This window comes from Hyaena hyaena, unplaced genomic scaffold (assembly GCF_003009895.1).
Source record: "Hyaena hyaena isolate Hyena2069 unplaced genomic scaffold, ASM300989v1 scaffold_44, whole genome shotgun sequence".
Classification (NCBI taxonomy): Eukaryota; Metazoa; Chordata; class Mammalia; order Carnivora; family Hyaenidae; genus Hyaena; species Hyaena hyaena.
The window spans coordinates 123,265-144,127 of NW_024080676.1; the positions used below are offsets into that span (position 1 = coordinate 123,265).

At 34.8% G+C, this 20,863-nt stretch overlaps 1 protein-coding gene across 4 annotated transcripts in view; it reads left to right on the top strand.

Annotated features, from left to right (window-relative positions):
- Positions 1–19,725, top strand: part of HECTD2 (HECT domain E3 ubiquitin protein ligase 2) — a 69,944-nt gene extending 50,219 nt beyond the window's left edge. For 2 of the 4 annotated variants that reach the window (XM_039230283.1, XM_039230284.1), the window contains 10 exons: positions 2,916–3,023; positions 3,888–4,020; positions 4,935–5,023; positions 9,188–9,346; positions 12,386–12,460; positions 13,507–13,594; positions 13,681–13,787; positions 15,070–15,185; positions 15,654–15,797; positions 17,566–19,725. In XM_039230283.1, the coding sequence (XP_039086214.1) occupies positions 2,916–3,023; positions 3,888–4,020; positions 4,935–5,023; positions 9,188–9,346; positions 12,386–12,460; positions 13,507–13,594; positions 13,681–13,787; positions 15,070–15,185; positions 15,654–15,797; positions 17,566–17,686 (1,140 nt within the window). In that variant the 3' untranslated portion in view covers positions 17,687–19,725. Of the gene's footprint in view, positions 1–199; positions 304–2,915; positions 3,024–3,887; positions 4,021–4,934; positions 5,024–9,187; positions 9,347–10,695; positions 10,750–12,385; positions 12,461–13,506; positions 13,595–13,680; positions 13,788–15,069; positions 15,186–15,653; positions 15,798–17,565 lie in introns of those variants that run through there. The other 2 variants (XM_039230285.1, XM_039230286.1) reach the window with 2 other exon arrangements.
- Positions 19,726–20,863: the final 1,138 nt, after the last annotated feature.

Sequence of the window (20,863 nt, forward strand, 5' to 3'; positions counted from 1 at the left end):
GAAGGTTGGCTGCAGTCTTCTAAAGAGTCTTCTAAAGAGAGCCTCAGAATAAAAGGAAACTATTTCCATGTCTTGTCCAAGAATATAAAAACAATCCTAAAGTATAAATTATAATACTTTAAAATGCTTTAAAAAAATAAGAAATGTTTATTCTTCAGTAATTCAGTTCCCAGAAGGTGAGTATTTTTTTCTGTCACAGAGCAGGACAAAAGATTTGAGTGACTGGTGACATCCCAGAGTCATTTTACACTGACTATGAGAATATTAGAAGAAACGTTATTGCCTGTGTGTACCAAGGGAGTTCCAAAGCCACTGTACCCCCCTGAAAGTAAATTTAAACAGGTATATTTGGCATCAGAATTATTACTTAATCTTGGGTAGATATTGGCTCAAGTATTAATCTATAGAGCTACTCATTTTGGCAGTTTCTGTTAGTTGCGTTTATGCAATTTCATTTGCATAAATGCAACTAATAGTTGCAATTTTAGTACTTTTTTTTTTTTTTTTTTTTTACCTAGGGCTTTGATTTTGTATATTTGTAAAAACAAAAAATCTGAAGAACTAGAAGTTTATCTTAGTTCCTCTGAGCAGTTTTCTGCTGTGGCAGTCATACTTGGAATATCAGATATATTCTTCTGTGGAACTTCTATTTAAACGGAGAGTGGCAGCTGTAGACTCTGTCACAGGCGCCTTCCACAGAGCATGGGCACAAACGAGTAGAGATTGAAGAGTTAAGTGGCATTATCTGTTCTTATGGATGTTTCCCAACATTTTAACTTGTAAATTGCCACACCCCTTGGAATTAATAACTGGTGATCATTTTGACCCAAGGACAAACAGCCTTACAGGTAGTTAATGTAAACAAGAGGTTATCTTAAGTTGCAAAAGAGATTCCCCAACCTAAAATAACTTCCTCCTCAGACTGTGTCCCAAATTCTACCATTTGGGAATTATTTCTTTCTTTTGAAGTATTTTCTATTAAATATTAGTTCCTGATGGGAGGAGTAGCCACTACACCTTGTCTACCATTATCATCTTAGTATAAATTTATTTGCTGGATATTTCCAGTGTGATGGCTTTCCAGGAACTAGATTGGGAACAGAACATAGGAAAGAGGACTGCAGGATACTATCCCAGGAGTATAGATCTTTTTGAGCATCAAAGGGAAGACCCAGGGAAGGGAAAAAACACTATTAAAAACCTTTAGAGAAAGACAAATACCATGTGATTTCACTCATAGGTGGAATTTAAGAAACAAAACAAATGAACACGATGGGGTGGGGAAAGAAGCAAACCATAAAACAGAATCTTAACAGTAGAGAATAAACTGAGGTTTGCTGGAGTGGAGGCTGGGGGGAGACGGGTTAAATGAATGATGGGCGTTAAGGAGGACACTTGGGATGAGCACCGGGTGTTGTATGCAAGTGATGAATCACTAAATTCTACACCTGAAACTAATACTACTCTGTATGTTAACTGTAATTTAAATAAAAATGTGAAACTAAAAAAAATACAATATTTTTTAATTGGAGTGTAATTGACATACAGTATCCTATTTGTTTTAGGTGTGTATCATAGTAGTTTGATATTTTAACACATTATGAAGTAATCGCCATAAGTTTAGTTGCCATCTGTCACCATATAGTTTTTACAGTGTCATTGACTAATATGCTGTACATTATATCACTTAGAAAAATAAATTTCTAAAAGAGGAAACAAAACTAAAAAATAAAAATCTTTAGAATTGGAATACAGAAAGAAATGAAGTGCTCTGAATTAGAGTGTTTTATTATAGTAATCTACAAAATCATGAACATAGTGTTATGTAGTTTTTTTTTTGTATTAAAATTTTACTACTAAAGCACTTTGCTGCATGTATTTTAAATGTCTGAAATGTTTATCTCTAGTCTGTACAATAATTTTCCTTTGCTACCAAAGAAGATGAAGTAATCTGATAAAAGCTAAATAAATTATATAAACATGTAGACTATAATTATATGGTAAATATTTATATATTCCTAATAGATATCTTTAATGTTTTTTACACAGTCATTACTTAATATTTTGAAAAACCATGAAAAAAAGGTTTTTTAAATTACCCACATTACTATTAACCAGACATAACAATTGATGTTTTAGTAAATTTTCTCTACTACTCCTTCTCTGTATTATTTTTAAAAGGCAGTAGAGTTGAAACCATTTTGTATACACACTTTTGTTCCCTGCTTTTTTCACTTGTATTTTTTTTTAAAATATTTTCATGTTACTTATATAATTATAACCATTTATTTTTAAGATCTGTATTAGATTCCATTATATAGATACATATATAGGATATTTCTAAAGTTCCACTTTTATAGTAATGCTGTAATGAACATCTCACTGTATAAAATAATTTTTGTGCTTAGAATGTTCAGGATTGGATTATTGGGACAAAGGGTATGGACATTGTTAATGTTTCTGATAAATGTTGACAGATTACTTTCTAAAAGTAGACTAGTTGTGCTTTTAGAGTAAATTCAGTACTATCTAAAAAGGTTAAGCCAAGCTTGTCATCAGTAGTATGTACCTCATTTCAAATGTTCCCATCTTATGTTTGTATCTATTAAACAGAAAGCCTTACTATTTAAGAGATGAAAACATATGCAAACTGATATGCAACATTCTTTACTATAGAAGGTGAATTATTTTTGGTCCTCCCTTTTGGATCCCCTTTGGTTACCATTATTTCAAAATGAAAAAAGATATAATAAGTATATAATAATAATAATAATTTGTATAATTGAGTTTATGAAAATATATATATGAGAGAGGACATAGAGAAGGATATAATTGATTTTTACTCAAGTGCATAAATGTTTTAAATGAAATTTGGAGTAACTAAAAGTAAAATGTTTGCTTTCTTTTTTAATCAGCAAAGTCTGGTGGATAAAGTATCTCGAAGACAGAGACCTGATATGAACATGTTATTTCTAAATATGAAAGTAAGACGGACACATCTGGTTAGTGATTCGCTTGATGAGGTACAGATCATTTATTCCAAAATGGAACTAATTGATTAAAACTTTAAATAAATTCTACAATATGGTGTATTACTAAGATCTTAGTAATTTGTCTTTCATGTCTGTATTCCATTGTGCTTCCATATATTTTGATACCATAATTAAAGTCTGTTGTATATTCATAATTAAGCCTCATGTTCATTATTTATATGTTTATTAATGGTTTGTTATTAAGTCTCCAGAAAAGGATTTTGTGTAGAACACTGAAAATGAGTAATCCATGTTTCTGAATATGTAACTTAGATTCTTTATTACTTTATTACTGGTTGGGTGGGTAACAAGTCATTTTAACTTCTCCAGTCCTGAGATTACTCATCTATAAATTAGAGGTCTGACATGCAGGGTATATAGTATACTTAGGCTCAAAAGTACTTTGATTTGATGTATGTATGTATGTATGATTATTACAGAGCTTCATGTGTGTACAGTGCTTCAGCCAGATCTTCATGTGGCTATTAAAAGATAATGGCTGATTTCATTAGGTGATTTTTAAGATCAGGAAGGAAAGTTAAAGAAAAGGAAATTAATTATTTAATGATATAACCTGCTAAATTAAAATCTTGGAGGCAGTGTAGGATCCCAGGAGACAGTAACTTTGAGCAAGGTACTTGACCTCTCTAATTCTTTCTCTTGATCTATATGACAAACATAATAATGCTTAATTCACACAGTATCTGACAAATTACTGGATGATTGGATGAATGGAGTGAGTTCTGTGACATTGTAAAGAAAGATAAAGATTGCCTACCACATTTCCCAGAATTGAAAAAGTTAATTTCCTTTTTATTGCCCTTTGTTCTTCTCTACTATAATTTCTGCAAATAGTTAACCCGGAAAAGAGCAGACTTAAAAAAGAAGTTGAAAGTTACATTTGTAGGGGAAGCTGGTTTGGATATGGGTGGCTTGACCAAAGAATGGTTCCTTCTTCTAATTCGCCAGATTTTTCATCCAGATTATGGTGAGTATTTAATTTTTATGACCTAGTGTTTCTTCATAATTGTTAGATTCAAGTAGTCACTCTTATTTTTAACCTAACTATAACTTTATAGGTTTTTTTTGTCAGCCATAAATGCTGAATAATTTAAGGATTTTTATTTACATTTTTGAAAGTGACCAAATTGATGATCAAAATGTTTATTACCTTACTGGGAATCATACACAAAATGCATAAAGACTGTAAGTATATATTTGCAAGGCAACATCCACCTCTTTCTTGAATAAACCAAATGCATGAAAATTTGTCACTGAAATAAAGAACATTCAGAATTAAAAACAAGATGATAATTTGCTTTACAGCAATAGTGTAGGCTCTTTCATTAGATTGTGAGCCATTTTAATGAATAAGAATTCATTCATTAATTTTTTAAAACAAAAGTAAACTTGAAATTTAAATTTTATTTTTTATTTAAACACCTATATAGTCCTTAGTATCTATAAAATATTTTTCTTCAGTTTTAAGTGTTTTTTTTTACTTTTTATTTTGTATATGTCTAGATATATAAAGAAAGATACCTCTTTCTGGCAAGGAAAATAGAGATGACGTGGATAAATTTAAATCTCCAGATAATCCTCATAATTAATTTTGATCATAACTTATAAATTATACATTATTTTTATTAAAAAAATCAACTGATTAATTTATTTTCTGTCTTTTTAATGCATGTATGCTCTTGGTTCAGGATACTAATAAACAGTAAAACGTTCTTACATACTCTTTGTGCATATATTTTATATATTTTAACATGAAAGATGGTTTATAACATAACTGTTGCTGAAACGTTTTGCTTCTAATAGTTGAGATATCATGTACATTTTTAGTACTTTGATTTTTTAAATCAGTCATGTTAATGAAATGATCTTTCTTTTTTTCAGGCATGTTTACATATCACAAGGACTCACACTGCCATTGGTTTAGCAGTTTTAAATGTGATAACTATTCTGAATTCCGATTGGTTGGAATTGTATCCTTTAAACTTTCCACTAGGAGGTGCTAGTAGACTAGAAATTTTAAATTATATCAGAATTTTGGAAAACTCATTAAGCCTTTCAGATTAAACATTCTTGTCAAATTTACTAACAGACTTTTAACCATTTGCAGCATCACAGTATATCATAGCTATATGTCAGCAGACTTATTAAAAGGAATTATGAATTTTTTATATTTTTCTCTGAAAACATCTCAAAATAAAGTTACTTATTTCATATATTATTTGAATTATTAGAAAGTTAAGATTATTTTAATGTTTTATTTATTTCTGAGAGAGAGACAGCACGAGCAAAGGAGGGTCAGAGAGAGAGGGAGACACAGAATCTGACACAGCCTCCAGGCTCTGAGCTAGCTGTCAGCACAGAGCCCCATGCAGGGCTCAAGCCCACAAACCGCGAGATCATGACCTGAGCCGAAGCCAGTCGCTTAACTGACTGAGATACCCAGGCGCCCCAGAAAATTAAGATATTTTTAAAAGTAAAGCATCTTTTCCATTCATAATGAACTATTTTTCTATTCTTTTACTTTGTGCTTATTTCACTGAGGTTAATAAATTGAAATTGTGGAAATAAATCTAGGTCTTTAATATTCCCCTAAATCATGAGACATCCATAAAAATTTTAAATTGACTAGAATGAGAATATTTAAAGTATATGTTATTATTTAAAGTGTTTTTTAAATTATATGAATCCCTGTGCCATCTTCTGATCCTTCTCAGGTGTATTGGAGATGGCATTTCTGCATTGGATAGGAGATTGGAAAAGATACCTACCGAATTAACTCTTTTAATTCTAAGAAATATAATTGTCAGTGGAAGAAGGGAGGGAAGAGTAAATAAAAGAGTAAGCACGGGAGATAAGTAGCTTAAAAGAGAGAAAAATATCCACCTTTAAGAAGGTTACCCTCTAGATGGACAGATGACCACTAATTCAAGGTCATCAGTTCTCATTTGACATTAAGTGGTAAGGAGTTCGGAGAAGGAAGAGTCAGTGTATTCTTCCCAGAGAAGATAGAGATTTAAAAATGAAACCATTCTATGTGATTAGCCCAGGCCTGGAGTGACTGGGAGAATGGCTAGACACCAGGCTGCACTGTCCAAGGCTTGCTACACAGCAGTGTGCGGGCCCCTTGATTTAAGCAGAGAGCACCCCGGGAGTTAGGGAAGACACCTTCAGCAATCAGGAATGACCTTAGAGAGGGCTTGGAATGTCTCTTGTACTTGTAATAAATCCTGAGGAATATATATTAAAACTGAGAGAGTAAATGGAAGAAAAGGTAGTAGGGAGAAAACCACACATTAAGAGGGTAAACTTAATTTGAAATTTTGTATTTGTTGTCATTCCAAAGGTCTGAAGTGCCAAGTTCCATAATATAGAACACTTATCAATTCTTAGACCTATGGTTTTGTTTTGTGTTATCTACAATAATCATTTGTTGCACATTTCAGTTTCTCTGAAGGCCTGAGTTACCAGTGTTTCTCACTACACTGTGAGCTATTTGAATTCCGTGAAATCTATGTTTATTATACTTTACATTCTTATCACAGCTTAGATTTGGGTGATATTTGACTTTCTAATATTTATAATGAAGAATTAGATCTTACTTAGCTATCACATTTTTGGAATGGTGTTACACATAAAATCATGAGTTTACTAATTAGCTTCTTTAGCAAATAGGCATTAGTTACTATTCAATCATTACCCAAAAAAGCAAGCACAGTAAGCATATTTGCATATGCTGCATATTTCAAGTTAATTAAATCTAAAATTACTATAGTCACTACTATCTCATTATTTGTATTTATCTCACATGCACGCACACAACAAAACTATAGAAAGTGATATTGATGCCCAAAAAGCACAATAATCTACAGGAAAACTGTGAGATGATAATGGATTGTGATCACATAAGTTGGTGAGAGATCTATCAAAGGTGAGGAGAAGTAAACATTGAGAACACACATGACAACTGAGAAGATGTAGTTGATTCTGTACATATTTTCACTTTCTAAATTTTGGTTCCAACAATTGTTGTGCTGGTAGTTCTGACAGGATTGTATTCCAGATGCTTCATTTTTATATACAATAAGCCTTTGGAGTTTACAAGAAATGTTATAGTGAAACCTGTAATAATAATTACAAAATGTTTTGAAGATTGCATGAACAGCCATAATATAACAATTTTTAAAAACTAGAATGGCTTTTACCAAAAGGGGCATTGAAACATGGTTTTCAAACTATCCTGTTTGCACTACATGATGCCTCAGGGGTCCAGCAGAGCTCTCCCACCCTTGTCTCGCCCTTGCTTCAACCAGCACGGGCTGACTTAGTGTGAAATGAAACACTGTACTCTGTGTATGAAAGGGCCCTGTGGCAGATCTTATGAGGCTACTTCCTCATCTGTTAAAAACCTGCCTTGGGGCGCCTGGGTGGCTTAGTCGGTTAAGCGTCCAACTTTCGCTTAGGTCATGATCTCGCGATTTGTGGGTTCGAGCCCCGCGTCGGGCTCTGTGCTGACTGCCAGCTCAGAGCCTGGAGCCTGTTTCAGAGTCTGTGACTCCCTCTCTCTCTGACCCTCCCCTGCTCACGCTGTCTCTCTCTCTCCTAGAAATAAATAAAACATTAAAAAATTAAAAAAAAAAAAACCCTGCCTTTAGAGTTATGATTCTTTTTGATTTTTAATCAAAAAAGCTTAGAAGTTGTCACTCTGATAGATGACCATAAATGGTAACTATAGTTATATTATGGTTATTGTCATTATTGTCATTATCACAGCTATAGAAGTATATTAGAGCTCATTTTCAATATCTGTCAATCTCTGTTGATTGAAGGAATACACTGCTCAGTCTCTGTTAGTATGGTTACCTATAAAGTAACTTATCTATTCCTTAAATTATTACTAACTTTTGTTCTGCCATAATAAATTGAAATACTGGTTGTCTTCCAATTTTTAAAAAATTTTTTGAGAGACCGTGCACACACGTGCACATACAAGACACACACACATGCACAAGAGGAAGAGAATCCCAAGCAGGCTCCATGCTCAGTGCAGAGCCCAACTCAGGGCTCGATCTCACCACTGAGATCATGACCTGAGCTGAAATCAAGAGTCAGACTTAATCGGCTGACCCACCCAGGTGCCCCTTCCAATTTTTAAAAATCATTTTCAGTAATTTGTCCAGCCCATATGTTTAGAATTCCTTTTGAGCCTATAAAATTAATGACTTCCTTTATGACTTGATATAGTAACCTTTATTTGACAGTTGAAATAGGACATTTAAAACCCCTCTTTTCATAGGTTCAAACCCCATGTTGGGTACTGTACTAATAGCTCAGAGCCTGGAGCCTGCTTTGGATTCTGTGTTTCTCTTTCTCTCTCTCTCAAAAATAAACAAACATTGAAAAAAAAATTTTTTAAACCCTCTTTCGGCAAATGGATAAGTTAAATTCTGCCATATAAGTAATAAATAATATACAGCTGGGCAGGGTTTATATATATAACATCTTTAGCTTTTTAGAAATTTATTATTTTTTTTTTATAATTTATTGTCAAGTTGCTTTCCGTCTTTAGCTTTAACTTCAGCACTTTGAGTAAACTCCAAGTAATAAAGGCCTTTCAGCTATTTCTGTAGGAGAGTAATGTCTTATTAGCTTACCAGTAGCATGTGTGTATGTTTGTGTGTGTGTTTCCATATGCTTATTCAGCTCAGCTCTCTTCAGATAGTCTATATTTAAGTTTTAAAATAGCAAAATGATCACCAAAATTAGTAGTGTATTCTACACTGAGTTCTGAATAAATTGCTGCTACTTGTAACATCACCAAAATTGTTTAAATTTAGAAAACGTTTTCTTGTATGTTAAACAATTTATGAAATGTCTGAGGTCGTTATCTGTTGTGATCTTAGATGAATTTTTCTTGGGAAATCATCAAATACGGTCACCTGAACACTTCCCTCTTTTCACATGACTTTTGGTAATCAAGGAATTATATTATGGATAATAAGGAAAGGAAATATGTGGGATTGATTAAAGTCAATGTTAGATCTGAAAGAAGTATGCAAGAAATAGACTGATGCATAATTCAAAACTCATTTGTTGTCATGGATTTTATGTTAATGCTTAACATTCAGTATGCATAGCTTATGGGACTAGCTGTTTATAACAGCATTACGTTGGATATTCGTTTCCCCCCCTGCTGTTACAAGAAGTTATTGAGCCCTCCCATCGTTCCTAGTGATCAGAATACACCAGTAGGCATCTGCAGTGTGACCACTGATGACTTATGTCAAATTATGCCTGTAAGTATGAACTCATTAGCATCTCATTCCTTAATGCTAAATCATCTCCCTTCTACCTGAAGTCTTTCTCCTTCTAATGCTAGTTTTATTTTTAAATATAGTTTCTCTCTACCTTTGTAACCCATCTCCTTTTTCATCTTTCTCCTTCCTCGTAAAGACATCACCCACTCTGCAGCACCCCTCAGCTCTTGCAGCATAGTGGAACAGGTTTTGAAGTGAGGAAGACAGAGATTAGAATCCAGGCCCTGCCACTTACTAGTTCTGTGAACTTGGATAGGTTGTTTACCCTTTCTGAGCTCTAGTTTCCTTATGTGAACAGTGGGAGAGCAAAACTTATATATTGGGGGATTCCATGGGATAATAAAGCTCTTGGCACTTGATTATTTCAGTGGATTTTTATTAAGAGGACACCACGCAGTATCATTAATAGTGTCTGCAAAAGTCCGTAAAATGGATACAACAAATGAATTCCATTCCTCCATTCAGAGATTAGATTTCTGATCATCAAATTTAATCCAAGATTAAACTTTAGTAGAGGAGTGGATACTATACATATCTTTCTGACAAACCCCATGATAATATTTTTTTATAGCTGAGTTTTGATAACTACTGGTCAGCAGAAAATTCTCAATAAAATCTTTGGCAAATAGCCTAAATGCAGAGGATCTCTGCTGCTAAGTATTCTGTCTAAATACCCCGGTGTTTTCATGATCTGATGAGTATGGTGCAGGGTTGGTGCCTGCCTGTGAAAGTTGAGAAAGCCCTCCAGAACACGTGTTTGGGTAGACAAGTACTCTTCATACTCCCCAGGGGGTGATATCAGACACATTTTTGGAAGTTAGTTTGGGGTATTTTCAATAGGAGCATAAACCCACATATTTCATTAGACTTCATAGTTAGAAAAATAGTATGATATGAGAGCTTGCCAAAGTAATAGAGTAGGCTCTGAGTAAGAAGCCAGAAAGTCTCCCTTCTATAGTCTTGTGTCTACAGCATACTAGCTAGGACTCTGGATGATTCACTTAATTTTTTATCTGTAAAATGTTGGGAGTAGACTGCTCTGAGATACTATCTCATTTTAGATTTTTGTGATTTTTTTTATCACACATTCAATTTTTTGTCAAACTTGTTACCAACTTTCTCATTTTATTATTGGTTTTTGCCAATAAATTGCCTAATTTTATGATTAAAGTTATTCAAATATGGCTCATTTAGATCCAGCTTTTTTTTAAGTTATTAATAATGGATATTTTATGAATGACTGTACCAAAACATTGTTTTATATTATGGAGCTGAAGATTTCACTGTACTGACTTTATATTCTTATGTTGGCCCTTTAATGAATCAAGATTCTGCATATACCATGAGATCAACTGTAGAAGAAATTAAGTTTCTATACCTGCATTAATAAAGATTGAGAAGATCTAGAAAGACTGCTGCTGTGTTAGGGTAGTGGAATAAGGGTAATTTTTTTTATATAAATGGATTATTTATTAATAGCATCTATTAAAAGTTGCTACCTAATTTCCATTTAATATGTGGTAAAAATATATCCATAAAAAATTTTAATGCTTTTTTATTAAAATCTTTGTTTACCTATTTGTACACTGTATGTTTCCAAGAAGGGTAACACGAAAGCAAAGAGAAACATGTAGAAGTAAACAGATTTCTTAATTTAAGGACAGTATCTGTGAATATAGGATGAAAAGTACAGAAAGTACTCTAGGCTCAACGATGGAGCCTAGAGCGTGATGTTAATAAATACAGTAGTAAATGCAGTAATACTGCACTGATTCCTTAGACAAAGGCACCAAAATTGTCCAGTGGCAACAATAAGAAATCTTCCCAAAAGCCTTGTAAAAATTACACTTGAGGGTGTTAGACTGAGAATAGAGGAAACCCCAGCATAACCTTGAATCAGCAACTATAATATCTCTTCTACTTAAGTCACTCCCAAATATGTTGCGTTAAACAAGACCAGGGTATTTAGGTGATGTGTAAAAATAGTATTCAGTATCTTCACACACTCTTTCTTTAATGATAGGTTTACAAAATCATTAAAAGTTTATTGGGTAATTAATAATTTAGAAATAGCATATTATAGTTAAGAGTCTAAGACTGACAGTATAGGTAAAAAAAAAATTTTCTCCACAAAAATAGAGGTTTGAAATACAAAGTCTGGAAATAAAGGGCCTGTAGTCCTAAATAAAACATATCTGAATATATAACCTATAAAAGTTTCATCTCTGAAATAAGATGAGAAGTCCTTTCCCTTGAGTTCACCTAGTCACCCCTGGAGTTCTTAAAAGTTGCAATCTCCCACTTACACTTCTCAGCGTCCATAATTTTTATTAATAATTGAAGCAAATGATGACAAGTATAGCAAATCTCTGCCAGCCTAGATTTGTATAACATTTTCTGATTTTAATGGAATGGAAAATGTATTATGTGTGTAAGTATGTAAGATCTTTCTAACTATTCTGTTGTTTACCTTTTCCTCTAATAACTTAAACTATAATATTTTTCATAAAACATGAAAATTTGTTTATATAGGAAATTATTTCTTCCACTGTTCCCAACTCTTTTGGAGGAGAGGAGAGCACTGTAACTGAAATGTAGAAACTACTTACCATGTATGAACTGTGTGTTTTTATGTTTGAAAGATGAATCCTAATATAGCAGAGTTTTAAAGAAATACTACAAATTCATAAGTAGTCATGTTGCACATAGCAGGGATTTACGATGGAATCGGCACTCTTGCTGCCAAAGGACAGATCCCAGAGTTATGCCTCCATCATCTCACCTGGATGTTTTGCTCTTATATGACTTTTTCTAGTGAGTTTTTCCAAGCCTTTTATGTGGTAGAAACCACTAACAAACATTTCATGCCCTGGAAAATATATCCCAAATATTATCTTTAGTTCAAAATCTGAGTGTATCTACTCTGTCTCACATATAAGTTAACTGAAGCAGACGTGCTTAACTATTTTAGGTAACATTAGTTGATTTAAAAACACAGGTAACATTTCTTTTTTACAGGAGTTGGCCCATGGGTTAAGTGAACTCCTGTCATATGAAGGCAATGTTGAAGAAGATTTCTATTCAACATTCCAGGTACTATTAAAGCTACAAATAGCTTTCTGTTAACCATGGATTTCGTATATGAAAAATGCCATTTGTTATTTAACACCTGTCATTAGAAAAAATGAACAAGGATTAATCACACACCATTCCTTGCCATAAAGGATCTTAACCTGATAAAGCAGAGACTGAAGCAGACACATGTAGATCAACAGTCAAGAGAGTGCCTAAAGAAACTGCTCAGTGGTGCAGGTACTCTGCTAGGCAACTGGCATACTTGACTCAGTACTTTTTTGTAGTTTATCAGCTTCCAAAAATAAGCCTCTCCTAATAAAAATTAAAACAAACAAACAGGAAGCCTGAGGGGCTCAGTTAGTTAAGCATCCAGCTCTTGGTTTCAGGTCAGGTCATGACCTGATGGTTCATGAGGTCCGGCTCTGCACTGGTGGTGCAGAGCCTGCTTGAGATTCTCTCTCTACCTCTCTCTCTGCCCCCCTCCCTACTTTGCTCAGGCATGTTCTCTCTTTCTCTCAAATAAAAATAAAAGTAAGCCTCTCCTTTAGTTTTAATACAAGAAGTTAGGAGCATGGGGCACTTGGGTGGCTCAGTTGGTTGAGCATCTGACTCCGTCTCGGGTCATGAGTTCACGCTCCACATGAGGCTTTGTTGCTGCAGTTAGCACAGAGCCCGCTTTGGATCCTCTGTCCCTCTCTCTCTGTCCCTCCCCCTCTCATTTCCACCCCCCTTAAAAATGAGTAAACATTTACCAAAAAAAGTTAGGAGCAGGAACTATGGTTTAGACCAAAATGCTCTCATTTCCACTCCCCTACCAATAATTAGGAGATGGAAATCAGAGTAATCCACATAGCTCCAAAGACCTGAGTATTACCTGAATGGCCACACAAGTTTATGAACAGCCGTTGGGTATATAATTGTTTTCAACAGAGAGGGTTTGTCCCTGTAGTTTGTATATTTAAAACTGGGAAAAAACTGTTCTTAAATGTCACAGATCAGTTCACTGAACCCTACTGTTATATTAACCATATCAATAAATATCATGTTTTGGAATCTCCCGTCAGGTTTTTCAAGAAGAATTTGGAATAATTAAGTCCTATAATTTAAAGCCAGGTGGTGATAAAATTCCAGTTACCAATCAAAATAGGAAAGGTAAGTTAGACACCATTTCTTAATTAAAATACATTAATGTTTACCATTTACTTTTACTATTTAACAGATGTAAAATTGCTTTCCAGAATATGTACAGCTTTATGTTGACTTTCTTCTCAACAAATCCATCTATAAGCAGTTTGCTGCATTTTATTATGGATTTCATAGTGTGTGTGCTTCAAATGCCCTGATGGTGAGTTTAAAACTAACTTATGCTTTCAATTAGGCTTTGTAATACTATAATATTGACAAGTCCTTAAATATTTTAATAAATAAGCTTCTAAAATAGAAAATAATTTCTATTTTTTAAAGGTAGAGCTAGAAATAAAAATAGTTTTCTCATTTCAGCCTTAATTCTCTAATAGGAGAAAAGGCCAGTCACCTCCATTTTTCTTTCCTTGTGCTATGTCTTATACTATTTCTTTTGGGGCTTTGAGAATTTTCCTCAAGAGTAGAGGAAGAGATCCCATAGGCTCAAGGTCTTAATACTGAGGGAAAGCACAGAAAACAGAGTCAGCACATAAGCCCCAGGGCCAAAGCCACAACTTGTGATTAAAGAACATATTTAAACTGCTTCTGACTGCAACTCAGAGTTACCTTTTACCCATAGGAAGTAGTTTGTCTTCAGTCATGATGAACTCTGGTTAGTGTGACTTGCCTTAGCATCGTGAATATGGGTCAGCTGCTGTATAGAACAGCATGTCAGAAGTATCGTAAGATAAAAAGAAGTGCTGCTCTCCTCTCCCTCCTCTGGCCTGCTCCGATCTATGCAGGGTGCACTCCATCATGCTGCATGTATCTCCCCTTGGTTTTATTCTGAGGGTTTGGAGTAAGGCCTTCCATTTGAGTTACTTTTATAGAAGAGAGCTTGTTTTAGAGGAACCTTCGTCACATATTTGTTTTTGAAAATGAAGCACTTTATTGCATTCTAAGTGGATTTGGGCTGTGATGCACTGGTAGTTGTGGGCATGGAGGGAGGGAAAAGAAGAATTAAATGGTGTAGCGTGGTCTCTATTCTTAAGTTTTAGTCTCTTCAGGTGGGAAACAACGTATATAGTTGAAAAAACAAGTGGGCGACACGAGACAGACTGTAACCCAAGTATTCAAACTCTTCATGCACCTGGGAGGCATGTGGGGTATCAGAAGGAGGCTGGAGTAGCTCAGAGTTTCAAGCAGGCTGTGGGGGGGAGCTGTAATTTGGATTCATGCTTAGTCATCTGCTTGTTTTTCTGGCAAACTGCTAATGACTTTGCAAAAGGGAGAGCCTAATAGTTTGACAAGATTTATAAACTTTTAGAAGCAAAAATATCTTAACCTCTGTAGAAAAATTAAAATGGAGATTTTTCCCTTACCAAAAATGGCCTGATCTACTAGAAGACGTGTATTTTATAATTTGATTCAGTGAAGATAGTTCCAACTTCATTTTTTTTAATCATCACTTCTTATTATTATTTTTGGGAAATAACTATTGGCAGCTGCTTCGTCCAGAAGAGGTTGAAATTCTGGTGTGCGGAAGCCCTGAACTGGATATGCACGCTCTGCAGAGAAGCACTCAGTACGATGGCTACGCGAAAACAGACTTAACTATACGGTCAGCTTATTTCCTTCTAAAAGTGAGACTGCAGAGAGGCGATGAAAGACAATGTGACTTATTTGCTGAAGTGTCAGATGCTTAACTGACAGAGTCACCTAGGTGCCCCTAGAGATTTTACTTTAAAAAAAAAAAATGACTTTGGTTCTAGAATTTTAGGGATGCTATACTTATAAATAACATTGTACTGAAAAAATAAGGATTATAAATTGTATGGTAGAAAAATGGCTTTTGCACTATACCCCATTTTACTACTTTTATAATTTTATAAAATGTTATTACTTTTATAATAATGTTAGTCAAAAATAAGTCATCTATAGAGGCTTGTCATTCCTCAATCTCACATTAAGGAGTGTTATGTATGTTTAAGGGAAATTTTATCCTTAGAGCTTACTTTACGTCACTTTATTCTGATCTGCAGGAATTTTGACAGGACATTTTATATAAATTTCCTTTGGTGTTCTCTAGATATTTTTGGGATGTTGTGCTCGGATTTCCTCTTGATCTTCAAAAGAAGTTGCTACATTTTACTACAGGAAGTGACAGAGTACCTGTAGGAGGAATGGCTGACTTGAACTTTAAAATCTCAAAGAATGAAACTTCTACTAATTGGTAAATGTCCAGATTATAATTTTGTTTTTAATATGTAAGTTTTCCTAATAATAATATGTTTGGAATTAGAGGAGTCTTTCAACCTGAAGTCATTTTCATAGAAAAATCTTGGGAGTAAAAACGGCCCTGAAATGAGAAAGTGTCTTTTAAAGTTCTCTATTAATTTTTGAGACTTACCAATGCTAACTGATAACCTATCGCCTTTTTACATTGCAAATTCAACTACTTTGTAGTCTCTTTAAGAATCTAGCTAGCTTTTAGTAGAATGTTGTGTATTGTTCATTTTTATTTAAAAAGTTTTTTTTTTTTTTTTAAATATTAAGGAGAGGGGCGCCTGGGTGGCTCAGTCAGTTAAGTGTCTGACTCTTGATTTCAGCTCAGATCATGATCCCATGGTCCATGAGTTAGAGTCCTACACTGGGCTCTGTGCTAGCTGCTTGGGATTCTCTCTCCTATCTCTGCCCCTCCTCAGCTCGCTTTCTCTCTCTTTCAAAGTTAAAAAAAAAAGGTAATCTGAGTTATATAATTTAATACAAAGGTGACGTTACATCTAAACTTTTCCTATTATTATTATTTCAGGGATTATTTTGTGAGTTTCCATGGCTTAGGCATCAGTCTTTTACAACTCTAGGATTTGTAGTAGGACATTCCCATAGATTAAATATAGACGACCATCAAAGAGGTATACATCACCATTGTAGATCCAGTAGGTTTTTGTTAAGCAAGAATGTTAATTTTTACATGGTAACAGTATTGGTGTGAAGTCAGACTGACCTGGGTTTGATTTTCAGGTCTGTGACTTCACCGGCTCTATAACCTCAAACAGGTTACTTAACTGGTATATTCCCATGATTAGTTTTCCTCATCAGTAAATTGAGGATAACAAAAATCACTTTTTGGGTTTGCTTTGAGGCTGAAATTAAACACTGTGTACAAAAGCACAATGCTTATCATAGACCAAGCACTCAGTAAATGCAGACTGATTATGATAATTTTAAGTCTTTTAGTACAAGAGCTGTCAAAGTTTAGTTTCTAATAATAGAAACTAATTTAAAAATATTCTTCTTTTCCCTGGTACATTCCCTATTTTTATTCACTGACTTCTCTGACAGCCATTGTGATCCTGTAAAGTTCATAAAGACTGAAGGTAGGGCCTAAGAAATCTGTAGCATCTAGAGTGAAGATACGGTGTCATGGAAGAGAGGACCTGGGGCTGATCGCTGGGGCTGCACTGAGGGCAGCGACATGGAGGGTACGGGTATCAAGTATCCGGGAGTGTTCTTTTTATTATTTTTTTGACAGCCAATAATGAAATGATAGTAAGAGTTATATTGTCTACTCTTCTGCCGGCTGTTTTATGCACATAGCTCTTTAAATCTTTTAAACAACCCACTTGGATAGTTTACCCTGTCATGGCGACAAGGAGACTAAGATTCGGAGACATGAAGCCATCGAACAAGGTCCCATGGCCAGTAAGTCGGGGAGACAGCATTCAAATTCAGATATGACTCCAAAAATAATGCGTCTAGGATGAAAGTTTCACAGGAGCACGGGGACATTGGCTGTCTCGTCTGCAGAGGCCGCCTCAGTGTCTGGAATGGCGCTGATACAGAGCAGTGCTCCGTTAAGTGTCTGTTCACCAAGGAACTGATGAGCCGCCTCCTAGCAGAGTGAAACAGATTTGAATGGCCCATGTTTGAAAGTAGCTTAGCAGTTATCCTGTATGTATTTTGAGACTTCTGTCTTTAAAATACATTTCTCCCCCTAGGTTGCCTGTGGCCCACACCTGCTTCAATCAACTTTGCCTTCCCCCTTATAAGAGCAAGAAGGACCTGAAACAGAAATTGATCATTGGCATTTCAAATTCAGAAGGTTTTGGACTTGAGTAACCTAGAAGACTTGAAATATATTTTATATGTAGCATTCACTTCCCTCTGATTGTGCCTTTAACCTCTTTGTGTCTCTGTCTCACAACACCTTGACAAAGCTCACCAACTTTAAAATACTGATTTTTTTTTTTAATCACATATGAAGTATATTCAACGGGGGAAGCATGATTTTCTAAAAACATGGAAATTGCTTGAGTGAGGAAAAGACCAGACGGCAGAGACAGGTGTGGGTCCGGCCCCTCTTTTTTATAGCACTTTATGATTCTCCATAAGTAGTCTCTCGCAGGTGTCCCACTGGGAAAGCAAAGCGCAGGGAGGAGCGTGACCGCACAGGAGCCCAGCGGCACATTGTGTGCTGCTAGCACACGGTAGCAAGTGCGTCGCTACGTTCTCACCCGTGTCAGGCATGTAGCCATATTTTCATACAGAGGTAAACAACAACAGTATAAATGCAGTTTACAGGGTTTTTTTTGATATACTGGCTTTGGTCCTATAAGATTCTTTTCAACTGTTGCTGAAAAGCATGTAAATAACTCCATAATAGCCTGAGAATAATGGAATTTTGATAGTGCCATTTATTGCTAAAAGATTTATTTTTACAAAGTAAATTCAGGGTTTTAGATGTGTATACAGCTTTTACAAATCAATAAAGATGATTGTACAAGAGTGTTAACTATTTTCAGACCATTGGACTTGAGGTTATGTTCTTTTAAGTACCGTTAGTCTGCATGCACATCGGCAGTAAACTAGTTAGAGTATTCTGTAGTATTTGTATAGTGATCATTTCTTCTTAAGGGTCAGAATATTAGAAAGGAAATCCTATCTAACTAATTGTTGATAAATTAAGTCAATTACAAGCACAAAAGTAAAGAACTGTTTTTATATATACTTTGATTGATATACAGGGCTTATTTCTAATGTTTTTGATCACCAGTCATACTGAAACACTAATTTTTGGTAAAGGCTAGGAAAAGATATTTGACAAAAGTGAATACAATAATAACATCTGTGTCAAAATGATACAGCCTGGTGTAGAAATAAAGTTCAACATTTTGGCCAAAAGGTTTGTATTTCACTGGATTCTGAATATAGTAAATTCAAAAGTCCCCTTTTTGGAGTTTCTTTAAAAAGTAGCATGTAAAAAGAAACTACATTTTAAGTGAGACAGTAAATGATTTCTTTTTATTTACAGCAAATGAAGCAGTTTTATTAGCATGTTACAAATATTTTCAAATCAAGACTTCTCCATTATACTTTGATAGCTTTCCTTCAGAAAACTCTGAAGATATATTTGCAATAATAATGAAGCCAGCATTTAGTACCAGCATATGGTTCACAGGCAAATAATACTGTCCCCCAAGTTTTTCTTAGTTACACCATTTTCTTCTTGCTATGCTTCCTGCACCCAACCAGCAGAATTCTTTTAGGGTGGAGGAACGAATCAACTCCGTTCGCCTGTAGTTCAGATGCCAGTTCACCAGTCTTCAAGGAAAAGGAGTTAATTACTTTGTTTACTGTTCTCTTTAAGACGGAAGTGACTCTGCTTTTCCGTAGGGTATACTATGTCAAGGATTTTTCTTCTTAAAAAATCTTGGAAAATCCTAAGAGAGTTAAAGGCATGTCGGTTTTGTTTTGTTTGCCCTGTTTTTTATCCATATGCAAATAAAACTGCTTCTTGGTTACTCTGCTTGAACTAGAATGTAAGATGTTTAATGTAGGCTACTACTTACTAATAAGCACAAAAGAATCATGTATAAGAAATCAGATTTAAGTGTTTTAAATAAAATGTAAACAGTTTTTATTTGGTAGAGACGGGAAAATTGTGTTGGCTTGGTCTGCATGTTTAATGATGTGCTTGTATATTGATAGCTATGTCACTTTTAAATAAGTACACAAACAAGCCAAATTTTTAAATGACAGAGTCCATAAATAACTGGAAAACTATTGTTGTCTGTTGTTAATAAGTTGAAATTTGTAACCATTTATCACTTATACATTGCCTTTATTTATTTTTGTTCCGTTTTTGGTTTACAGTGTAATAATACCTCATTTTTTTAAAAAAAACACTACTGTTCTATTTTGTTAATTTAAGTAGCTAGAAAATTCATGTAGTTGCTTTTTTAAATATAATCTGTTCAGGAATTCTTGATTTTTATATCCGCCACAGTAAATTAAAGCATTGCACAGTATTTATCAGTATTTACAAAATGTCCTGTCCTTTTTAAATCTTTGCGTAATCATATTTTTGTTGTATGAACAAAAGTTTTTAACGGTCTGTCTTTTTTGTACAAATCTGTATTGTATTAAGTTCATTTCTGAAGAAAATTTTTCAAATATTAAAGTTATACAATCAGTCAGGCTTCAGCCCAGTTTTTTAACATTAGGCAATTACTTAACACCAGAAATTTAAAATACATTATAAAAGCAAACTGTTCTCTTCACTACACTCTTAAACTAGTGCTTAGGAAAACTGCTAATACATAGAACTTCAAAAGCCATGTGTTAATATGACACCAAATATAACCAACTTCCTTCACATGATTTTCAGTATGAAACAATGTGTATCTAGTGTCTGGATGGTCACAGATGTTCTAGCAAATGAGTGTTAAAATGCCGTGGAGACCACCCAGAAACAAACCAAGTATGACGTTTCATTGTAAGTGTTCCTCCCCAAAACCATTACTTTGGCCTTTTCCCCCTTGCCCACATCTCCTATGCTTAAGGAAAAGAGAGGAGATTATGAGAATGTAGAGGAGAGTGTGATGGGTGATTATTGGAAGAGGGTAGAGAACTGATGAACAGAAGACAGGTAGCTAGCTGGGACAAAGACCAGGGCGAGCAGGGTCAGTTCCCCCGGGTGGCCACACAGCCGTTAGTCCTTCAGGGTTACGAATCGCACTTTGGAGCCAGACTGCCTGGGTTTGGGTTTACTGTTCACTAGTTTTGTTTCCTTGGGCCAATTACTTACTCTCATGCCTCAATTGCCGTGTGAAAATAATTTGTAAATGGAACCAAGGATCCTGTCTACCTCGTAGACAGGGTTGTAGGGAGATTAAATGGTTAGTGTGTGTAAAGCACCGGCCGCATGCCTGGCATACGGTAAACCCTATGGTGTGGTGGAAGGAGAACCATGGTGCTAATGTGGTAACATCTTAGAACCGCTGCTTCCGAAGGCTT